This window comes from Callithrix jacchus, chromosome 8 (genome assembly GCF_049354715.1).
Source record: "Callithrix jacchus isolate 240 chromosome 8, calJac240_pri, whole genome shotgun sequence".
In the NCBI taxonomy this organism is placed as follows: Eukaryota; Metazoa; Chordata; class Mammalia; order Primates; family Cebidae; genus Callithrix; species Callithrix jacchus.
This window is the reverse complement of record NC_133509.1, coordinates 125,435,559-125,458,528: the sequence shown is the minus strand read 5'-3', so window position 1 is coordinate 125,458,528 and position 22,970 is coordinate 125,435,559. Positions and strand designations below refer to the sequence as shown.

The window sequence follows — 22,970 nt, the reverse complement described above, 5'->3', positions numbered from 1 at the left end:
GGCTCGAGCCACGGCGCCCCGCCTGCTCAGTTTGTTTCCTAACCAGCTGTATCCATTCTGATTAAAGTGATGTTTATCCTTCCCCTCCCCCCAATACTAATCAATGAAAGACTTTTATTTGTTGTGTTATTTTCAGGAATAGTAGATGCCAACTTATGTAATTTCACTCTTGTTAGTCATCTGCTATTATCCTGCGAGTGCCCTAATATTCATCCCTGGTTCAGAACATGAAGGCTGTCTGCCTTTGTGAAATGTGTGTACCAAGAAATTGACTAGGAAGAAAAACATTATTTCTAATAAACCTGTTATCCTTCTCTATCTTTTAATTTTACATTAGAGAAGGGAAACGTCTGTGTTTACTTGGAACCATGTGTCCCTGTCATTTTTAGTCCGGATTGTTGGAAGTGGTGAGACCACACTGAAGAGCCCTTTGAGTGGGTGAGGGTTCTGGCCTCTGAGCCATTGTTGTGGGGCAGAGTAGAGCACACAGACGTGCATCCAGAAGAGGGGACCGCCCCGTTCCGAATTTCAGACAGTGACGTGTCTATTGACAGTGCTCCTTCATTCACTGCACACTCATTTGCCTAATACCTAGTATGGGTCTGGTATTGTTAGTCCCTGGAAATATCTAGACTGAGGACATAGTTCCCATCTTCTAGACCCACATGGTCTAATAAGGGAGACAGTTACATTAACTTTAAAATATGTGGTCTGTGCATTGTTAGTGACAACCACATAGAAGCACCAAGGAACAGAAGGTCTCACTTATCGTAGGGAGAAGCTGAAGACTGACAGCAGCCTTCCTGTAGGAGGTGGCATCAGAGCTGGACTTAGAGGACTGATTTGGAATCAGACTAGTGTTCTGAGTTCTGGTCACAGATTAGTACATATAAAGTGCCAGTTGCAGGGCAGAAACACGGTATGTTCTCTAAAACCGACAGTCCTCACTGCTGCCATCATCATCATTACCTGCCAGACCTTATTCATAGTACAATACATTATGCTAGGAATTAATTTACTTGTGTTTAAATATCACAGAGAAGAAACATTGGCAGTAGTTCTGATTATTTGTGGATCAAACAAAACAGTTAATCCAAAAAGCAAAATTAGCCCCTCCAAAAGTCACAAAGTTTCGTAGCAAAAGATTCACAGAAACTGGTAAAAAATTTATGCCGTGTTTCCAGAGCAATAATTTATTGTTGTTATTTTTAACTTAATAACTGAACATTTTAAACATGTTTTTATTTCTAATGTAAATATTAATAGATATAACTCATATAAGCCATCTCGTTAGGTCTTTAGAGTCTGAAGAGACTCTGAGACCAAAAGGTCTGAGAACCCCTGTTCTAGAGAACAAGATCTTTTGGGAACTCCATTCCGCAGGTCACCCCTGAGCTGCAGGGAAGCAGGAGAGCTCAGGCCGCCTGGCCCATGGACAGGCTTTTTTTGACCAGAATTAGTAACACTTGCTTCCCGTCTCTCCAGGTGAGTGGTTCTCAGTCTTAGCCGCACATTGGAATCACCTGGGGTGATTAACAAAGGTGCCAGTCCTCACCCTTAGACTGAGTGATGTGGCTGGTTGGGATGGAGCAATGACATCATGAGTTTTTAAACCCCAAATGATTTTGATGCGAAGTTAAGGGTGAGAACCACTGTTCCAGCCAGTGAGAAGGTAGCCAGCTTGGTCATGGCAGAACAGGGCGATGACAGCCTCTAGATGACTCGTTTAGCTATGATTGCTACTAAAAAATCTCAGGGAAACTATATCGAGTCCTTGTTATCCAAGGTGACATATTACTTTCCATAAAAAGGTGACAAGAAATTTCAACAGCAGTTTAATCATTTTGCTATTTAGATTTTTAAGAAATAGTAGACATAGTTTTTCTAAACAAGGACAGATTCTTGGCCACACTTCCTAAGTTCTCCCGTCATAACGCCATCAGTTAGACTCCTAACTCAGCCCCTGAGTTCCACATTGTGCAGCAGCACTTGCTAGGCCTTTGCAGAGGCTGCTCTCCTCTTGGTCGTCCTTGTGGGAACTGTTAGCCCACTCTGGTTTTCATCCACCAAAGCCCCACCAAAAGATTCAGGTGCATTTAGAGGCATCCATGTTATTATATTGGAGCAATGAAAACATGATAGGGATGACCTATTGCTGTGAATACTCTTAAAATTTATAAATGATGGGTGCACTCCAAAGTGCAGCTGAGATTCTTTTTACGTTCACAATTTTGTATTAGTGAGAATATAACTCCATTTATTTTATAGTCAGCATTTATCTTTATATATGATTACTATTTTAAACTTTATGATGAGTTGGTGGTTACCACTCTCCGTGTTGGAATGTTTCTCTCCATACCAAACTTTCTGATGAAGTGCAGATTAAGAATGATGTGGGTGAATAGGAATATTAACAGTTTCAAAATTGAAACAACTGAGAATCCTGCTCTCAATTCTGAAGAATGTTGGAAAGAGGTGGGAAGCAGGCCTCTGTTGAAGGAGGAGGTATCCAATCATCAGGACTTCTGAGGGGTCAATGTGAAGAGAAATGAGTTTTGGATTTTGACTTGTGCACTGCATCTATCCCTTGATAGTGAACGTGCTCAGTTGACCCCTCTCTTTAGCCTTTCAGGACAGCAGGTCTTACAGAATAATTAGGCAGGTGCATATTCTGAGCCCCAGGAGTCTTTGCTACAAACCCATCTCATCCCATCCCCTGCTAGTTTAGCATTAGCCTTAAGGAGCGACATCTGCTTATACACGGGGCAGAAGTGTGCTTTTTCTGCAGTTTTTAAGTCAATACCCTAGAATATGGTTTGAAGCCGAGGGTGTAGCCCACCTCCACAAGGCCAGGCTTGAATGAAATGGGAATGGGAAGTTGCTGGGTTTGTCCTGAGAATGGCCAGCTCATCTACTCCAAATGCTCCCCAGGAGCAAGTCTACTCCTCCCCCCACTCCGATTTAGTTTCTAGATTTAGGCCCTTACAGGAGTGTTTGTAATGTCCCTTTGTCATTTTCACACACTAGAATCATTACAGCTGTATATATGGCTATCTCCTGCCATTTCCTGGCACTCACACTGTGCTAGGCTGAGCTCCTGGAGGGGCACTTAGCATAGCATGTGCTCTGTTTGTTGAGAAAAAGATGAGCTAAAGCCAAAGGATGGGAACTAAGGCCCCAGGCCACGATTGCCCACATTTCTTTGTGGACAGTAAATCTTAGAAACATCCTGGGGGAAGGGTTGTGTGTGTTCCTCACTTGTCAGTGGGAAGGGGTGGGTTGGTTGGGTCTGTTCTTTCGCTCCTGATAGAGTCTTCTCAAAAACCTCTCACAGGCTCCGTCCATGCCACATCAGTAGCAGCATCAAGAGTGGAGCAGGCACTGTCAGAAGTGGCTTCGTCTCTGCAGAGCAGTGCCCCTAAGCAGGGCCCGCTACACCCCTGGATGACACTGGCACAGATCTGGCTCCACGCAGGTACCATTCTGCCCCTGCCCACCACCCGCTGCTGTGCCAGAGCCTGGGCGCTTGCCTGTTTAGCCCATGCCCCTCATCAGGAGAGATCAAAGCTTTGGCAGTCATGCAGCGAAATGTTACTGCTTCTTTGCTGGAACCTCGAGTGACTCTGAACCCCCGATCCCTCTCCCCTGCCTCGGTGCCCTGGCACAGAGCTGGCATCTAGGAAAGTTTTCTGGATTTGATTCTAAGGATTCTTGGGGAGTTTGCCATGTGGGATACAGGGTTTGTGCTGTAGAGGGGCCAGAGAGCTGTGCCCCAGACTGTCTGTGAGCAACCTGGAGTCGCAGTTGTACCCACTGGGTAGGGTCTCAGTTTCCAATTATGTGTTATGGGCTTAGGAATAGCACCTGCCTCCCAGGGTTGATGAACACAATGCCAGGCACATCTTGGAAGTGAAGTCTTGGAGTCCCTGAGAAAGGGCCAGGAGGTGTTAAAGACACAGATGTCTTTATAAAGCCGGGAAGAGGCTGTGTGTTTGGTGCCTCTATGCGCTCTGTGCTCCTCTGCCCATCTCTGATGGCTCTCCCTGTGATTTTATAGACAGCAGCAGCCTCTGACCTGAAGACTGGCCTGGGAGATGGGCATGAGCACCCCTTCCCCAGTTCCTAGGGCACTCCGCTGGCTCAGCGATGCTTCTGCATGACTAAAAAGCCCAAAAACAAATGCACTGTGCAGACATTTAATAACGAGAATCCCACTACACTGCGCTTCCAAGAAATGATGGCTGTGGATTTACTTACATATTTATATTTTGACATAAATGGTAATTCCACTCCTCAGGTCTCATCACGTCATCTGTACAACCCTCCCTGGGCCTTCTCAGGCTTGACTCTTACAGTGCCTGGTGAAAGCCCGCATTTGGCTGAGAAGGGTGCTTATTATCCACCAACTGTCCTTCTGTTGACTCATTTTTTGCCAAGGCTAATCATGGGCTGTCCCACCCTGTTTGACACCACTGGCAGGCCTTTGCTTTGGAAACATGGTTGGATTTACCTGGCCTTGGCATGCCACGGAGCCCAGCTCAGTCAGCCCTTTCTGTGTTGGCATCTTCAATTGAGCCATAAGAACTACCGTAAATTAACAAATTATATTCTTCTAAGCAGACTTACAAAAGAGGGATGATTCATGAATTTGCAATTGTTCTCTGCTGCAGACACCTGCAGCATTCGGCCTCTTGCCCAGCGAGGTCCCAGACATGCTGGCTCTGAGGGCCAAGGAGTAGCAGTAGCACCTGGTCCACAGCTCCCTTATGCAAAGCCTAGGCCCTGGCAGAGGACTCTGATGTCCGTCCTGGTCAGTCACCCCATGAGCAACGACTACAGAGAACAGAAGGGGAAGGAGTCTGGTTTAGTGCCCAGGCCAGGTGAACCTGAACTTGTGGGGCTGGTGTAGGGGCAGAGTTGTCTTTCAAATTGGTCTCGAAGTTGGGTTTTTGAAGCTTGAAGTCTAAAGTATCGGAAGGGCTGAAGGCCATCCCGGTGGAACTGGCTCCCCTGACCTTAAAGGTGGCGCTTCTCTTGCTTGTGTTCAGGAAACGTAATGACCCAAGAGTCAACACATTCCAGGAGAGGTTCGCCTGGTGTCTTGCTGCCCCCACTCAGTTATCTAGAGACTTTGCCCCACTTTGTGTGGCCTGCCATGACTGTTGGGGAGGAAATTTTGTAGCTGATTATTGGAATATTGAGGAACTTCATGGCTAAGATTCAGCTTGGACCTATCATTTTATTTTATTTTATATTTTATTTTTGCGGGGGAGAGGGTGGGGGAATGGAGTCTCGCTCTTGTCACCTAGGCTGGAGTACAATGGTGAAATCTCGGCTTACTGCAGCCTCCACCTTCCAGGTCAAGCGATTCTCCTGCCTCAGCCTCCCAAGTAGCGGGGATTACAGATGCCCACCACCGTGCATGGCTGATTTTTGTATTTTCAGTAGAGACAAGGTTTCACCATATTGGCCAGGCTGGTCTCAAACTCCTGACCTCAAGTGAGCCGCCTGCCTCAGCCTCCCAAAGTGCTGGGATTACAGGTGTGCGCCACCGTGCCTGGCCTGCTTGGAGCTGTCCTTGAATTTTTATATAATCACACAAGATCCATTTCTCATTGCATGGCCCATAGGACAGTCACGTTCTCCTTCCTAGCAAATGGGTGTAGCTTTACCATTCTAGAAGGTGGTGGAATTGAACTGTGGAAAGCGACTGTAGACCCTGAGCAACTGTGCTGTATGCATGGGGTGGGCATTAGCCTATGGGACAAATGAATGGGGTCAGTCAGGATCCTTTTGGAATTTGTGCCATATTCACTCTTTCAAAGAATAACTTTGCTTGAGTCAAGATTTAGAATCGTATCATATATCCACATAGTCCTTCAAGAGGAAAATTTAGAAGAAGACAGATAATTTCCACTGCACTGCCAGGTTTTACCTTACGTGATTTGGGACGCACTGCTCTGAGAGGAAAAATAGACGTGACTCAATTTTTGGCAGTTCATAAAAACCAGGTAACATCTGCTTCCTGTGTCCATTATCAGCTCCCAAAATACTGCCAGAGTCCATCCATTTTGTAAGCTTTAGAAGAAATTTAAGACACCCAAAGCCATGGTGTCTGTGTGGCCTTTGTGGGCTCGTTCTCTCCTGGTGGGTCTGATTACAGTCAGAGCTCGTGATGGGAGCCCACAGTGCAGGTGGACCCAGATTTGAGGCTTGCAGGAAAGGCCACTTGGAGATGACCTTGGATTTCCAGCCTATTGTAGCAGAGAGTCCCTAGGCCACTTGTCTGTGATGTGCACAGCAAGGAGACCATGACTAGGACACCTGTGCCACTAGCCGCTTTGTAAGGGGACAGACCCAGGAAATGAGGGTGTCCTTGCCCACAGCAGGTCCCCACTTACTGTGTGGAGAGGCTCCCTTCCACAGGTACATGGCACACAGTTGAAAAGCCATAAAATGGAAAGGCTCCCTCCTATCCCTGAGCCTCAGTACCCCCCATCCCACCACAGGCAACCACTGTCACTGGCTCTGTGCATCTTCCAGAAATCTCACACTCTGCACTTTGTCCCCCACCACTCTCTGAATGTGCTACCTGCTAAGTAGGTGCACATCAGCACCTATAACTAGAGTAGAAGGGTTTTATTTTAAGTTTTTGTTTGTCTTTTTTGCCAGTTTTTAAAAAGTAGATTTATCAAATATGGTTAGACCATCACTGAACCAATACTCTACTGCTGAACATTTAGCTTTGAATCTTAAATTCAGCTGGTAGCATTTAGATTGTTATATCCATTTGTACCATACTGACTCTTTCAAAGCACTGACTTTGCTTGAGTCAAGATTTAGAATCATGTCATACATTCACATAGCCTTTTAAGAGGTAGATTCAGAAGAAAACAGCTTCCACTGCACTCTCGGGTTTTACCTTATGCGGTTGGAGCTCCCCTGCTCTAGTATTTTGCTATTACAGATAATGCTTCAATAGATATCCCCAGGCACAGTGTACCTTTCACCTTCTTGTGTTCTGCATCCATGGATTTAACCAACCTTGGATTAAAAATATTTGAAAAAAATGTGTCTGTACTGAACATGTACAAACTTTGCCTTCTTATCATTATTCCCTAAACAATACCGTATAAGAACTATTAAAAAGCATTTACATTGTCTTAGGTATTGGAAGTAATCTAGCCATGAGTTAAAGTACACAGGTTATATGCTCATGGGTTATATGCAAATCCTGTCAGGGACTCAAACATCCATGGATTTTGGTATTCGAGGGAGGTCCTGGAACCAATTCCCCGTGGATACTGAGGGCCAACTGTGTATTCTTTTTATCTGTAAGATCAACTTGAAACAGTGGAATTGATGAATCAAAGGGTGTGTAACTCGTTAATTTTGCTAAGTTTTGTCCATTGCCTTCCACAGAATTATACCAATTTACATTCCAGTCAACAGCATGCTAATGTCCACTTTCTCACACCCTTGCCAACACAGTGAATTCTCAGAAGCCTTGATCTTTGCCAATGTGACAAGTAGAAAATGGCATTTCAGTTTTCTATCCATAGCTTTTGACCATTTATCTTTGATACCGAGCTTTTCCTTTATATTTCTAAATATTTGTGTGTCAAAGAAATCTACCTTGTGTCTGAAATACGTGTTGTAAACAACTTCCAAGGGTTTAAGTTTTTGTTTGTCTTTTTTTCCCAATTAAAAAAAAAATAGATTTATCAATAATCTTTTCTTATGGCATCTGTGCCTCCCAAGATATTTAGGAAGCACCTACCCATGTTTACAGTTTCTTTTCCTAAAAGTTCCAGGTATCTTCCAGTACCATTTGTCTATATACTCTCCTGTAAAGAAGGTCAGAGGGAGGTTATTTTCTCCATCTTGCAATGTGAGAGCCCAGGCTGGACAGAAGTGAGCACCTTTGCCGTCTCACTGCCCGGAAGTCAGGGGAGCCCCATTAGAGCGTGGGATGTGGCACCTGAAGACATGGTTCCTCAGGAGCCATTCCTTGTCTTCCTTGCATGCACGCCTTACGGCTGGCGCTGGAAATTCGCACATCCACAGCCCCTTCAGCCCTGAGCCAGGGTCTTTCCCAGGCCAAACAGCTTCTTGGTGCCCATTTTTCAATGTTGGCATTGGGATGGCAGCTAAAAATAACTTTGTGGTTGGTGGCTAATTTCTGCTTGTTACCTATTAATAATTATAGCTTTCACTTTGGCAGCTCTCACGGTTGAAACCAGTGGCTATTCTTAGATGTGCAAGATCAGATTTTCTGATTTCTGCTGGAAATTTAAGGCTGTCATAATCTCGCAAATTCCTTGGCCCTGGCCTGCCTTGGCCCCTTTGCCCATACTCCTCCCAGGCACCAGAGGTTGCAACAGCAGGGTCAAGGGGTAATCCCTTAGGCTTGCCCCGTCCGTGATGAGATGAAGACAGCTCCCAGACAGGTGGTGTGTGCGGTCGCTGTACAGGGAACGCCTGTGATAGGGAACACGACGTCCCTGGGGTCAAGCCTGTCCACTAACGTTTACCACGCACTGTGGATGTGTCAGATGCTATTCCCAGGACTTTCATGTGTCTTTATTTGTTCAGTTCTCATAATAACCTTATGAGGTAGAAATACCTATATTCACCCCATTCCACAGGTGGAGAAACTGAGACCCAGCTGTCAGGTCACTTGCCTAAGGTTACACAGCTAATGGGTTAGAAAGCCAGAATCTAAACCCAACCAGTGTGGCTGCAGAATCCTGGCCCCAACCCACAGTAGGCACTCAGTTGCCAACACAGTATCATCTCACATCTCCACGTGCCACAGAGGAGCCAGGCACTGGAGATAGAACAGCACGTGGGAAGGCCGGGGGCAGCCTGAGCTCTGAGTGTTACAGGAATGCTGGCCCCCTGGGCATGAACCCTGAGGAGTAAGCAGTAAAGCTGCCAAGGGGAGGCAGGAGAAGGGCCCGGGCCCAGGTCATGCCAGCACTCCTGGTAGCCATGTTCAGATCTTTTACTTAATCCTAAAAGCATTGGAAAGCTACTGAAGGATTTGAAGCAGGAGCATGAAAGGTTCACTTTTAAAAGCTGGGCACTACTCAGGAGGCTGAGGGAGGAGGATTGCCTGAGTCCAGCCTAGGCGACATAGCAAGACCCCTCTCTGGAAAAAAAAACAAAAAGCAAAACATCACTCCAGCTAAATGTGGAGAATGGGATAGAAGAAGGCAGACAAAGTAGATGCCGGCAGAGCAGGACATTGGGAGCATTGGTCCAGGTGACGGAGGAGAGCAGCTTGGTCTGCAGCCTCAGTGGAAGTGAAGAGGAGGGACCCTGAGAGGCTCTCCGAGGCAGAAATGATGAGATTTGTGGGTTGGATGTTGAGAGGTGAAGGGAAAGGAGGAATATGGAAGGCAACCTGAGTGTGCGGCTTGAGTCTGTCTGTGACTTGTGATACCATTTGCTGCAATGAGGAAGCCTGGGGAGGAACTGATGAGCTGGGGTCGGGGAGGCAGAGACTTCAGAGTCCCACTTGAGCTTGGACGTGTCGGCTGCCTGAGGACAAGGAAGTCAGGATGCCAGGCAGGCGGCTGGATGTTCCAGTCTGCATTTCAGATCTGGGCTAGAAACATACCTTAAAGAGTTGGGATTTAAAGCCCCTTTGAAAGGCCTAAGATGTAAGACAGCCAAAGAAGAGAAGAACAGGCATGGCCCGGCCCTCCAGGAGGGTCAGTACACCTGCAGGTCACTGCGAGAGGGCAGACAGGGATGACGGTTGTCCCAGAGCACACATGGGGTGGAGGAGGAACGGGAGGTGAGAAGTGCTTGCCCTGGATTTCCGGGGGGCCCTGGGCAGAAGGAAGCTGAAAGGCATTTAGGGCAAAGGGGCTGTTAGGTGCTTTGAAGAGCATGCCGGGATTGAACACAGGGAGGAGGAGGTTGGAAAGGTGGCAGAGCCCTAATTTTGAATGGCAAGCAAAAGCATTTGCGTTACGTTCATGCCACTGAAGCTTTGTACTCGGGTGGGGGGGGGAGATTTTATCTACAACGTTTTTCATAGTAGTCCAATAGCAGGGACAAACCAAGGGGGTTCCAAAGAGAACATTCAGAGCTTATGGAGCTCTCGGAATGAGGTGGGAAGTGTCCGCGACCCTGAGCAGCCTGTTACCTTTAGTGAGAGGCAGTCAGCCCCTAGCAGCCAGGACAGAATGTCTGTCCCTGGGGCCTCTTCAGAGAATGAGCTTCCGGAGCCCGTCCTGCAGCTGGAGCAGACTTTGCATTGAACTGTGCTCTTGGTGGCAGCTGATGGCATTCAGTTCCCAGAACCTGAGAACCTGCTTCACTGTGTTTCTGTTCCTTTCATACCAGTTCCTATATCTCTTAATGAGCTCACAAGGCCCTTTATTCTTTTACAGTTGAATTTACTCCTTGATGAAAGAAACAGGGAGTAAATTTGCTGTTGCTTCTCTGGCCTTCAGCTGTCTTTGTTGACCTGTACCACCAAAATGGCTGCCCTGCTCTGACCCACACTCAGCATTCATTAATCTGTGAACTTTTCCTGAGCAGCAACTAGATCCTCTGCTGAGGGATACAGAGGTGATTGTGGCCAGGAGTTGTCTACAGTTTAGTGAGAAAATCAGACTGTTGTGGATTATATGATATGCAATGTATTAATTCATACAAACATGCACGTAACTGGGAGATGGGGTGCAAACCTCTTTTGCTGTGGGGTACGCAAGTGGTCAAGGCAAGAGTGCTGAGGAAGGATCTGGCAGCAGGTGGGAGAAGGGGCCCGTGAGCCCCAGCAGAGCAGGGCAACCCCTGCATGAGGCTCTGGGCTGCAGACTTGAGCCTGTGGCCCCGCTGGCCCTAGAGAGGGGTCGGGGGGAGGGGGTGGCGACTCAGAGGTCCCTGAAGCCTCAGGCCCCGCTGACTAGAAAGATGATGGTGCTTCAGCTGGCAAGACCTCGGGAGAAGAGGCCCTAGGGTCCAGGTGAGGCGTTCCCCTTGGATATTCAACGAGTGTCACCTGGGAGGCAGGAGGTGGCCCTCGGAAATACTGGAAGGCTCTTACAGGAGGCCAGGGCTACAGAGGGCTTTGGCTCCACATGGAGGTGAGAAAGTTGAGGTCTGGGGTCAGTGGGAGGGTCATTAACTGCTTGTTTGAAAAGTGACAGCTTGATTTGTCAAAGGGTGTTGTCACTGTGATACAGATAAGAGTTTACAGGGTGCACCAGCTTTCCCTGGTCAGAAGTGGGCTCGGGCCAGGTCTGGCAGGGCAGCCATCTTGCATCATGCCCGTGAGCATGAAAGCCAAGGCCTGCAGCCCCATCACGCTTCTTGGCATCAGGAGAGTAGGTCAGAGGGCAGAGCCGTGTCCCTCTGAGGGTCTGTGGTCCTCTGGTCAGCTTGTCCCCGTGTTCATTCTGGCCCTTTCTCTATGGTGGTCAGAGCTGAGGGTAGGCCGGGCCAGCCTCTGTCCAGACACTGAGGAGCCCCAGGTGGGCTCTGAGGGTGGGTGTCCTCAGAGGTCGGGGCAGGGACCAGGCAGGCCTCACTGCCCTCTGTCTGGTGGTGACTTATGCCTGCCCTGCAAGGCCGTCAGCTGAGGGACTCCAGTCCCTGTGTAGGCGTGGGCAGGAGGAGCTGTTGGCGGCAGCCATTTCTACTCAGAGCAGGGATCAGCTGGCTCCGGGCCCCGCCAGACTCCCATTCGGGGAACACAAACGTCAGAGTTGTGGCCGCTCGCAGGGCTTCAGAGGGGCACCAGGAAAGCGTGTGCCGTTGCTCTCTCCACAGCTGAAGTCTACATTGGCATCGGGAAGCCTGCAGAAGCCACAGCCTGTACCCAAGAAGCTGCCAACCTCTTCCCAATGTCCCACAACGTCCTCTACATGCGTGGCCAGATTGCCGAGCTGCGGGGAAGCGTGGACGAGGCACGGCGATGGTATGAGGAGGCCTTAGCCATCAGCCCCACCCACGTGAAGAGCATGCAGCGACTGGTGAGTCCGTGGGCCCAGCTGCACCCTCACTCTGGCACAGGGACAGCCCTTGGAAGTGGCAGGTAGTACGTGACCCTCACATCCTCTTCTGGTTCCAAAGGCTCCATGCAGTTAGCTTGCCAGGCCATCACATGGCCTGAAGCCAGAGGGCACCGTTTCTACCATAGCTGATGCCAGTGGCGCCCTCAGAGCTGGCTGTGCCTCCCCTCAGCCCACCTGAGGTCCTGTTAGGTGCTGTGGCCTCCTGGCCAGCAATCTAAGCCACCCTGTGGCTCTGAGTTTCTTAAAGACATCTTATGGCCGTGGGGCATTGTCACTGCCATCTCCGCTTCTGCACTGCTTGCAGTAGCCACCTTCGGGGGGTTCCACATCCCGGGGAGACTTCAAGGCCAAGAGTCAGAACACTTTACAAACTGGGAGGCTCTCTTCCCTTAAGAGGGAGCCTGAAACTCCAGCATGTCTCTGAAGCCACTGGCTGGGGTGGGGCATCCTACCGGGGAGTGTCTGGCTGTGTTGTACTGAGCGGTGGGAGGCAGATGAACCAGCCCAGGGTCCGTGCTGCGTGGGGGTGTGGCGGCGCTCCATGAGCACACATTCTTCTGTAGCCCAGACCAGAAGCCTGGGGTTGCCCTGCTGTACCCGCCCCTTGCCATGGATCAGTCTTGAGAGATCCTGGAGCCAGCCACCTGGCCGTGTCAGTTTCAGTTAGGTGGGGAGACCGTTCGTTCACTCAGGAGGTTCTGTCTGTTGAGAACATATGTTAGTGCAGCTGCCTCACGAACCCTCTGTCATCTTCCTGCGAGGGTCTGAATTGAAACTTACAAGTTACCAAGGTCTGCGGAGCTGGTGAAAAGCCGTGCTGTGTTCTCTGGGCCTGCATGCTGGGCTTTGGTTCCGAACTGTTTCATTTTTAGCAGTAGACATCACTGATGTAATGAACCACAGGAAAGAAAAGTCTTGTGTTATTACAAAGCTCAGGGCCCTTTGTATCCGCACCCTTGGAGGCTTAGCACCCATAGTCAGGCGGTGGTGTATGATATGGAAGAGTCAGCACCAGACAGGGAGTCCAAGGACAGAGTTCTGGTCCCAGTGACACCAGTGGCTTGCTCTTTAACCTCAGGAAAGGCCCCTAAGCCCTCAGCACCTCAGTGTCCTTTCTGCAGAATGAAGGCATTGGACTAGAAGGCTGTGTCTGTCCAACACTAATAGGATGTGGCTTTGTAACGAATAAGCAAAATGTTCCCCGAAGCATCCAAAAACCTTCATTATCTTGCCATTTTAATGCTGCAAAATGTAGAAGGGGCTGGGTACTAACTGTTGGTTTCTCGGAGCAAATGCTGACACACTGGGAATTAGGCGCCGTGGAAAGAGTGTTAGTGTTAGTGCTTGTGAGTTAGATCTGTGCTCAAACTAAGCCCTGATCTGACTCCAGGGGAAGCTTGGACTTGTCACTTAACCTTGTCACTGTATCTAGGAGCCTTGGTGTGTTTCTGTGGATTGGGCTCCTACCCCAGTGGGACGTGGCGAGAAAGAATGAAAGATTTCCATCATCATCCTAGCGGAGTTCCTGGACCTAGTAGGTGCTCATGCAGTAGTAAACTGAAGACAGTCATTTTCAGTTTTAAAAATAAACCTTACCATAATTACAGCTACTTATTTTTTTCTAATTTCCCTTTGTGAGTTTTCTGTAGCGACACACGGATTTATAAATAAATTTACATGTTATCCAAACATTAGACTGTTTGATTAAAAATATGGCACAGCTTTTAATTTTTGTCTCACTATTTTAAGAGGAATTTGCAAAGAGCTTTTCAGATCTCTGTGCTTGCTGAGAGCATCCAGCAGAGGTGCAGTCCCCACCACATCTCCAGGTGTTGTATTAAAAAGAGGCTGCGTGTTTCCATCTCGGGGCCTATGAATTATTCAGGGAAGTATTTCTTGTTCATCCCCAAGGAGAACACATGAGACAAAAGATCAAATAGGAAAATCGCACCAGGAGAGTTTTCTGTTTCACCTTTGGAGCTTTTCAAGACACCTGAGACACCTGACAAATGCCAGATGCTTTCCTTTCTGAAAGGAGCAAGCAGTTGACCCAGCACCAGGGAGCTGGTGAGCGAGGCCGGGGCAATGACTGAGCCTTCCGAGGCTGGGAGACATGAGCTGCTTTGGAGGTCTTGCCAGTAGAAAGGGGTTGTAATAATGGACTATTAAAACCTCTCTCAGTGTGTCCTGAGATACTGAAAAACCATTCAGATTGGAGGCAGATTGAGAAGAATGAGACTACTGATTTTGAGGAGTTTAGAGTCTCACAGTCAGAAACTTTGCCTAGTGACTAATCAGTGTGACTCCCAAAGGGTGGCTTGAACATTCCTTCTTGGGGATCTTCTAAATGAGGCACCTGGCCTGTGTTCTCCCCAGCCTGCCCCCAAGAGCCCACCCCACAGCCGGGGGGAGCCCCACGCAGCTAAGGGCAGGTCCCCATCCCACTGGTTCTGCAGGACCCTCTGGTGCCTGTGGAGGGGCAGCTCCCGGACCCCACAGGCTCTTCTTCAACCCTGAGACATCACACTCCCTCTGTCCTCTTCCCTACAAGCTACACAGGAAAGCTGTGTTTCTGTGGCCTTGGTTGGAGGAAGGGATGAAGGGGCCTTCACATCTACGCTAGAGGCCCAGGAGGAGGCCCCAGAGCCAGGCTGGCTCGGGTGAGAATCACAGCTCTGGCCCCTCATTCGCTGTGGGGCCTTAGCAGGTTATTCACCCTCTTGGTGTCCCATTTTCCTCGGCTATCTAAATGGGGATAATATTCGCACCAGTACATCACAGAGACAGATTAAACCCAAGAACTGACATCTCTTGCTAAGTCACAAAAAGTTCTGTCACTATCCTCACGGAAGGCAGGTTGGTTTGCAAGCCCCGAGTTAAGAGGAAGGTGTCAGCAGGGAGATGAGAGGCTGTCTCACCAGGTCAAGCCACAGAGAGGAGGCAAGGCCCCTGACCTGTGTGGCAGAGGGCAGCGGAAACAGAGCTGAGCGTTGACAGTTGCCTGGCACGCCGGGAGAGCGGCGAGGGGGCAGCCAGTGAGGCCTGCCCCAGGCCAGGCAGGCCAGGGTCAGAAGGTCAAAACTAGAAGGAGTTTGAAGAACAGAGCCCCAGGGAGCATCAAAGAGCCAGCCATGGAGGCTCCAAGGGAAGGAGCAAACTGTGAAACAGGTTGTGGGTCATGGAAAAAAACCCAGAGGGTGGAAAGTATGCTTGCAGCAGCCCCGATGCTCAGAGAGGAAGGCACAGAGCCAGGGGACAAGCAGTCAAGGAGGCTGCTGGGAAGAAGGAAGCCTCGTTGTCTGTGTCACAGGTGGTGGTCAGGTGGCTGCTGGTGATGGCAGAGAACAGTTATGCCAGGAGTTGTAAGTGGCCGCAGGCACCAGATCACCAGCTTGCGAGAGTCCTATGGCTTAAGCAGAAATGCAAACCTGTTAGTATTGTTAAAAAGCAAGAATGGGGCCAGATGGGGTGGCACACACCTGTAATCCCAGCACTTTGGGAGGCTGAGGTGAGCAGATCAAGAGGTCAGGAGATCGAGACCATCCTGGCTAACATGGTGAAACCCCATCTCTACTAAAATACAAAAAACATTAGCTGGGTGTGGTGGCACGTGCCTGTATTCCCAGCTACTCAGGAGGCTGAAGCAGGAGAATCGCCTGACTCTGGGAGGCAGAGATTGCAGTGAGCTGAGATCAGGCCACTGCATTCCAGTGACAGAGAGACTCCATCTCAAAAAAAAAGGCAAGAAAGACTTTAGTATTCATGAACAGTAAATTGGAGGTCAGACTTGACAAGAGAAATGTAAATTCAACCCCAGAGGAAATTGACAATCTTCTAATAGTTTTAGCCTTCAGGTATGTGTATAAATTCATATATAGTGAGAAGGGAACAGAGAAATCATGTGTTTATTAGCAATAATGAGTTAACACAAGACGAGGGAGGCAGAGATTGTTGAGGATGGGCAGGTATTTAGGGAGCAACACGCTAGAGGGATATGGAGTGACAAAGTAATGTTGTTGACAAGGGGAGGAATTCATAGAGTGACCAGACTTTTTCCAGAAAATCTAAAGGCATATTTTTATATTATTTTTGCATAAGTGTATAAATTTACATTTATTCGTGTGCTATGTTAAAAAGCCGTTAGCTCCCAGTATGCAAAATGAATGAACAAAACAGAGCAACTTTTTCCAAACCAGTTATTCTATGTTCTGGGGTGGGGGAGAGGAGAGAAGTGTGGCTCATAGTGGTCCAAGGAGCAGAGAACCAGCATCCCTGGACAGTCATTCTAAGGCCAAGGACAGAATCACCAGGACAGGGACAGGCTGTGCAAACAGGGACATCTGGTTGCCCTCTGATAACGTCAGCCGGGGCTTTTGAGGGCAAGTGTGAGATTTGAAAGTAAGAAGGGAACAAGGGCTTTCAGGAGAGAGAAGAACGTGGAAGGGAGCCAAGGAGGTTGCGTGGAGGGGAGCTGATAAGGCTGGGAGGGGAAGTGTTGCTGGGGAACAAATGTGTGCTGGAGAATATTAGCAGGAGCCTCAGGTCCGCCTCCAGTCCCTTTGACAGGCGAGAAAAGGTGTGAAGCAGAAGCAGATGGTGGGGGTCAGCCAGGGCTTGGCAGCATGGACAGCAAGGGGAGTGAGGCAAGGTGAGGCAGCTTCGAAGAGGCCTGTGAGCCGAGAGGAACCAGGAGCCAGAGAGGGACCATGCCCTGAGAACCATGGGAAGGGCATCAGGGGACGGCAGTGAGATGGAGTCCTCCCACCCCTCGCAGTGGGGAAGGAGGAGAACTGTGGGATGAGCATCCCCAAGGCTAGGACAGAGGCCATGATGTTTCACAGCCTATGTTGAGAAGCCACAAAATCTAGATTAAAAGCATGAAGGGGCCATCCCCTTAAATGAAGCTTCCAGGACAAGGCTGAGGGCCTGGAAAGGGACAGAAAGCCATCGGCCCTTTGCGAGGAAATGGCAGAAGGGCTGCATTTCACCCCCCACCTCCCCCAGAGGAAGTAGTGATGAAAGACCACAAGTGGAGCTTGCTAAGGAGAAGGGGAAGGTGACAGGGAGGAGAGACTGGGGCGGCTAGGGGTTGGGCCAAGGCGGTTGGCCCAAAGAGTGCACTGGGGGCTGCATGCCTCATCTGGAGGGACCCTCAGGTGGCAGGTTGAAGTGGAGTGGAGCAAGGGAAGCATTTGGCAGGGAGCTTGGATCGGGAGCGCTGCTCAGTGGAAAAACACATTTTTCAGGTTACCATAAGGGGTCAACCTAATAATAGAAGAAACCTTTTGTTTGGGGCATGGTGGGCTCAAAAGTCCTCATTTGTCTCCCGTGGATGGATTCTGAGAAAAGAAAACCTCTTAGTTCAATCAAGATGGCTGCAGCTTAAGGTTTCATACACAGGCTGTCTTTGAGGAGGTTCCTCTATGATCTTATGTTTTCTGAAACATCAGAAATCTGGAATAACATCAAATATAAAAACTTGAGGAGTGGCGCTGCCGTTCTATTTCAAGGGACTACATTAGTAGCAGACGACTTGCAGAGATTGGCTGAGCTGTTTGAAAAATGCATTTTATTATGAAATACCCGAAGGCGCAGCAGATTGATGGTAGGTTTGGGAGGACGGCCCCGCGATGTGAGGTGCAGTGGATATGTCTTATGGATTATGACTACATTTTCAGTTGTTTTAACAGCTCCAAAGGCTGACTAACGACACTGCTGACTAACGACACCACTCTGAGAAGGCAAATCTTCTGAAGTTCAAAGAGGGGCCTGAACGCAGAGCTTTCTTTAAACTGTCTTCCAGCTTACATGCTAGTTTGCTGTGTGAAAACATCTCATCCCTTTCCGGGTGATGAGCTGGAAGGATGGCAGAGAGGGCTGGAATTGGGGGAGAGAGGTGAGCTGTGGCTTGCCTGGCACTGCTAAATGACAAACCACTGGTGTTTTTCTCTGCCATCTTTTAAATTGTCCATCTGTTCATTGAGATTTGGGGAAAATTACTGTCTCCTATTTTATTAGTTAGCACCGTGTTTTCCAATTTGTGTCCCTGAGGGAGGAGAGATTCAGCCTGAGGATGATGGATTTCCCGGGGCTCCTCTGGAGATTGGCACTAGGTGTCTGTGTGTCTGTCCAGTTTATCCATCAGCCTACTGAGGGCCACCCCGGGTCCAGACAGGCAGGACACACTCACACACCAGCATATCCGCAGTTTTCCCTCAGAGAAACGTCTTCAAGAGACATCTTTTGATCCCTTCTGTTCCTCTGGATAAGGCCCAGGCAAAAGTAAGCTGATGAAATAGACTTGAAATACCCTTCCTCTTTCAAATGGCCATCTTTAGAAATGGATCTCTTTCATCCGAAGTATCAGTTTTCTTTCCATACATAGAAAGGATGACTGGCAGGAAACAAAGCTTCCTGACAGTCTAGTGAGAAGGCCCTTTCATCTGTTAATTGTAGTTTGTTTTCCTTTATAATTAAAAAATGCCTTCCAAATTGAGGAGAGTAACTTTTTTTCCTCTGGAGCAAGGCTTATGAAGTATTGAGTGCACTGCCTTCCGCTGTGTCTGCGTGCTTGCTGAGAGGACCCTGGGAAGTGCACAGGCCTTCATTTCCCTATTCCCTTTACTCACTGTAACTGCAGCCCCAACTCACAGTGCTGAGGACACAGTAGTGCCTCCTACTGGTTGCCTCCTACTAGACACTTAGTCTTCCATCTCTGCTCTGTCTTCTGTCCAGTGACACGCTCTTCAATAGCTGCTTGATAGTTTTTACCTCTTCGATAGCTGTGTGAAGCCCTTTCAACAATTATTGATACTTGGCATAAGGATAACTTTTCTCTACAAAGAACTTTGGAGCCTCATAAGCCGTGTCTGCTGCATGTGCCCTCCAAGTACACAGTGAGAGGGGACTTTCTTGTTTACTGATGGGGACCCTCCTCTTGGTGACCTGCCCAAGGTCACTTATAAGTTAGGAGCAGAAGCAGAACAAGAAAGTCATGAGATTGTATGTTGGTGTGGTCCCTTAGGAGCCCAGAGCTTCAGTGACAGAATGGCACAAAGGTCAGGAGCGTAGTGCTGGCGCCACCTGCCTGGGTTCCAGTCCCAGTTTTGTCACTTACTAACTGCGTACCCTGACATAACTCCCTCCATCTCTCTCTGCTTCCATTTTTCTCCACAGTGAAATGGGGGTAACGACAGTGCCCGGTGTTGTTGCTGTGTGGGTTGAATGAGTTAGCAGGGTGCCTGGCATTCCGTGAATATCGGCTCTGAGTGTCGCTGTAATCCGGGTCGCGCCTGGGCTGGGAGCTCCTTTGCGTCTGTTTGACATGAGTGAGTCATCTCCTGGCCCTGTGGAGCTTCCCTTTCTGCACCAGTGTGACTGACTTTCACTGGTTGGAGGAGCCGAAATCAGAATATATCTCGGCGCGTGATCGGCCGCAAGCACGATGCTTTGCTTTTGAGTGTGACTTGCGGCCTGTTTCTGCAGAGCCAGGGCCTGGGTTTTGAGGTGGAAAAGGGTTGGGGGGTGCATTGGTGGAGGCCCCTGGGTGACTAGTTCTCAGGTGGAGACAGAAAGCGTCGTCGCTTCCAGTGAGTCTCAGAGGGTCTTGAACTGGGCTTCCCTGCTCCGTGGAGATGGGCCCCTTCCATGGCCAGGATGGGAGCTGGTCCCCAACCTGGAGGGCAGCCTGGCTTAAGTGTCACCTCCTCTGAGAAGCCTTTCTTGACCACCACCCACCCCACAGAGGGGCCCTCAGCCCCTGACTCCCTTCTCGCACAACAGGGAAGTCTTTGGTTGCAGATCTGCCTCTGACTGGAAGCTCCTCGAGGGGAGGCCCCATGTTTCACATGGCTCAGTTTCCTGCACTTATCATGTTGGCGGCAGGTGGGGGTTGGGCAGGAGAGAGCAGAGCAATACCTGTAAGCAGACCTGTCAGGTGTCCTGATCCCCTCTTCCAGACAAGGCCCCCAGAGCAGCGGGTGGCTTACCTGACATGGATTTTGAGCAGATGTCATCAGAACCAGCTGTGTCTCTGCAGCCAGGGCTCCTGCCTTGGTGCAGAGGCTTTGGGTGTGTGCTGGCTTGGCCTTGGCACAGCCTTTGCTGACCATGAGTGTGGGAAATCACTTCAAGGCAGGACTGGATGATTCAGCCATGTGATTTCATGTGAGACCATGGAGGCTTGCTCAGGCTGATTAATGGAGCCTTCTAGCACAGCGGGGTGTCAGGGAGGCCCTGTGAGACTGCAAGTGAGACTCTCGCTCAGTGTGCTGGGCACAGCCAGGTCCCCAGGCTGATCTGCAGTGCTGGCTTCAGGGCCGAGCATGGGAGAAGGCTGGAGGAGAGCCCTCTGCTTGAGGGCCCTTGGTGGAGGCAGTCACCCCCACCCCTGAGTTCATACACTCAGCTCTGTTGTCCCCAAGCACACTCTTCCTTGTCAGACTCTGTACCCCATTTAGGAGACATGGGTGTCACTATCCTTCGACAGGGACTGCTGTGGAACAGTGCCCTGCTGGAGCCAGCAGAGTCTTCCCTGGCCACATGTGTGTCCCCTGGCTGCTTGCTGTCTGTCCACATGGGCGATCACAGCTGAGAGAGGCTCAGGGGGCAGGCACCTTCCTGAGGGCAAGCATATCCCAGTGCAGGCATGTCCTGAGGGTAGCCATGTCCTAAGGGTAGCTGTGTCTAGGCGCAGGTGTGTCCAGGCGCAGGTGTGTCAGGCGCAGGCATGTTCTGAGGGCAGGCATGTCCAGGCACAGCTGTCTGTTGGCTTCACAGGACTCTAAGACCTGGCCCTTCAGTTCTCTCAGTTCACTCGGAGAGGACTCCCCTTTGAGAAACAGATTCACACTCATCACGCTCTTTAGAGTCTGAGTTCCTAACCAGAAACCTAAATGATGAATTATAAAGATTTACACTTTTCCTGGGCCAGACCCCCTGTGCTCTCTCTCACCCTCCTCCGCAGAGGAGCTTGCCCTCTAGGCTAGACATCAGGCCCCAAGGCCTGACCCTGAAGCTGAAATGGCCACCCTAGGTGGGCTGGGACACTGAGTCCGGCATGCTGACATGACAGATGCCGAGAGATGGGGGCCGAGCAGGTCCAGACAGCAGTCCCCCTCTGCTGTGGGGAGCCCCATTCTGGGGCCCAAATTCACTACCATCACTTAGCCCTTCAGCCCCCAGCTTCCCTGCCAGCATCCCAGCATTACAGATGAAAAAAAGAAAGGAACAGCCTCAGCCCTTGGGAATGCCAGGGAATGGGACAGGGAGCCGTGGGGGCTTGTCACGCTGGCCTAGGGCCAACCTAGTCCTCTCACCCGTGCGTGTCACACAAGTATCATTTCTGCTTGGAAAAAACAATAATAATAAGCTCAGATACCCAAGCCTTGCCCCTCAGGTCAGATGAATTCGCAGGCAGTGGCATTTCTATCACTCCCCAGTCGTCTGTTGGAACACACCCTTGTCCCTGGATGGTGACTTGGGACACATCCTCAGCCCTGGGTAAGGTGGTTCCCTCCATAGATTGTGATCATGGTGTCTGTGCAAGGCAGGATCTTCTTCCCATCTGGTCCAGGGTGAGGGAGCTTCTTCTATTGCCTCCACCCTTGCCCCAAACCTAGATGAAAACAGCCTCCCTCACTTTCCACAGCACCAAGGCCCTTTCATGGCTTTCACCACTGCCTTAAGGAGGGCAGGCACCTCTGGGGAGGAGAGAGGGAGACCACGTGGGTCTCACTGGGTTTGCAGTGCCCGCCACCTTGTTTTTGAGGCTGCAGGTGATAGTGGTGGCAATAACCAATCAAAGACGAGCCTGTCAAATCCCATCAGAGGGAGAGGATGGAGTCAGGGGAAGCACTGGTGGAACAGATTCGGGGTAAGAGCCAGGTAGTTGAAAGTTTTCTTACGATGTAAGCTATTTCCTCACATCCTTTGAAACTGCTCTTTTTTAGCTGATAACATTTTCTCCCTGTTGGGCATCCGTGTCCTCCTTGGAGGAAAAGGAATGTCAGTGGCAGTGAAGAACCTCTGCCATCCATCCGCGTGACTCCTCTTTGGTGCCTTGCCCACCTCTCCCCAGCAACCCTCCCGCTCAAAACAACATCATTTGGCTCAGGGATAGTCTCTGCAGACATTTTCTGCTTGGTGCTGGATTTCTCCTACCACTGCAGCATTTTTCCCAGTGCTGGCCAGGGAGGCATGGCCTCAGGCCACCCTGTCCTCACCGAGGACGAAAGCCACAGACCAGGAGCTTCATGAGCCCAGGGCAGGCTCTGAAATGCGAGCATGCAGTGCCTTTTGTCACCAGGCATTCCTTTGCTTCAGCTTAAGGAAAGAATGCATGCTGTGTTTATTCCTTGTTTCTGTCTTGGAGTCTTCGATGACTAATGACGGGCAGTACAGTTCAGTCTCTCATTAGTAATGATGATCTAAAATCATTTAACATCTGACATACTCGAGCCAAACCATGCATTCTTGGAGATTCTGCCCCGTTATTCCAGTGTGATTTCACACTGAGGTTCCACCGCCTTCCTGCTTTGCTCTCCAGCCTGGATCAGGCCTTTCGTTTTCATTTTTCTGGATTTTTCTGTGTTCTCAGATGCTGGTCCCGAATTCCTGCTCCTTACTTCCCACCTTCCTGGATTTTAGCCCTGCTGCTGCCTTTGATTCCTCAGCACCCCCTCCTCTACACCACCTGTCTCTGAACTCAGCCAGAGGGGATGGCTGTCACTCAGAATGTGGCATTCTGGGCCCACTGGGCCTGCTGCTTCCAACCCATCTCAGGCCTGAATTGCTTTTCCACCATGTGGTGCTGGTCCCAGAGACTCCCCAGTGAGGGCTCGGGGGCTCTCTTTGGGCTGTGTCAACCCCACATGTTGTCTGGACCTTCAGACTGACTTTAAATCACTGATCTTAAAAGTCTAGGGAGAATATCCT

General features: G+C 49.8%; 1 protein-coding gene across 6 annotated transcripts in view; it reads left to right on the top strand.

Annotated features, from left to right (window-relative positions):
- Window positions 1-22,970, top strand: part of TTC7B (tetratricopeptide repeat domain 7B) — a 267,642-nt gene that overhangs the window by 217,765 nt on the left and 26,907 nt on the right. For all 6 annotated transcript variants that reach the window (XM_035261265.3, XM_035261263.3, XM_035261261.3 and 3 more), the window contains 2 exons: window positions 3,335-3,475; window positions 11,791-11,993. In XM_035261265.3, coding sequence (XP_035117156.1) covers window positions 3,335-3,475; window positions 11,791-11,993 — 344 coding nt within the window. The remainder of the gene's footprint in view (window positions 1-3,334; window positions 3,476-11,790; window positions 11,994-22,970) is intronic.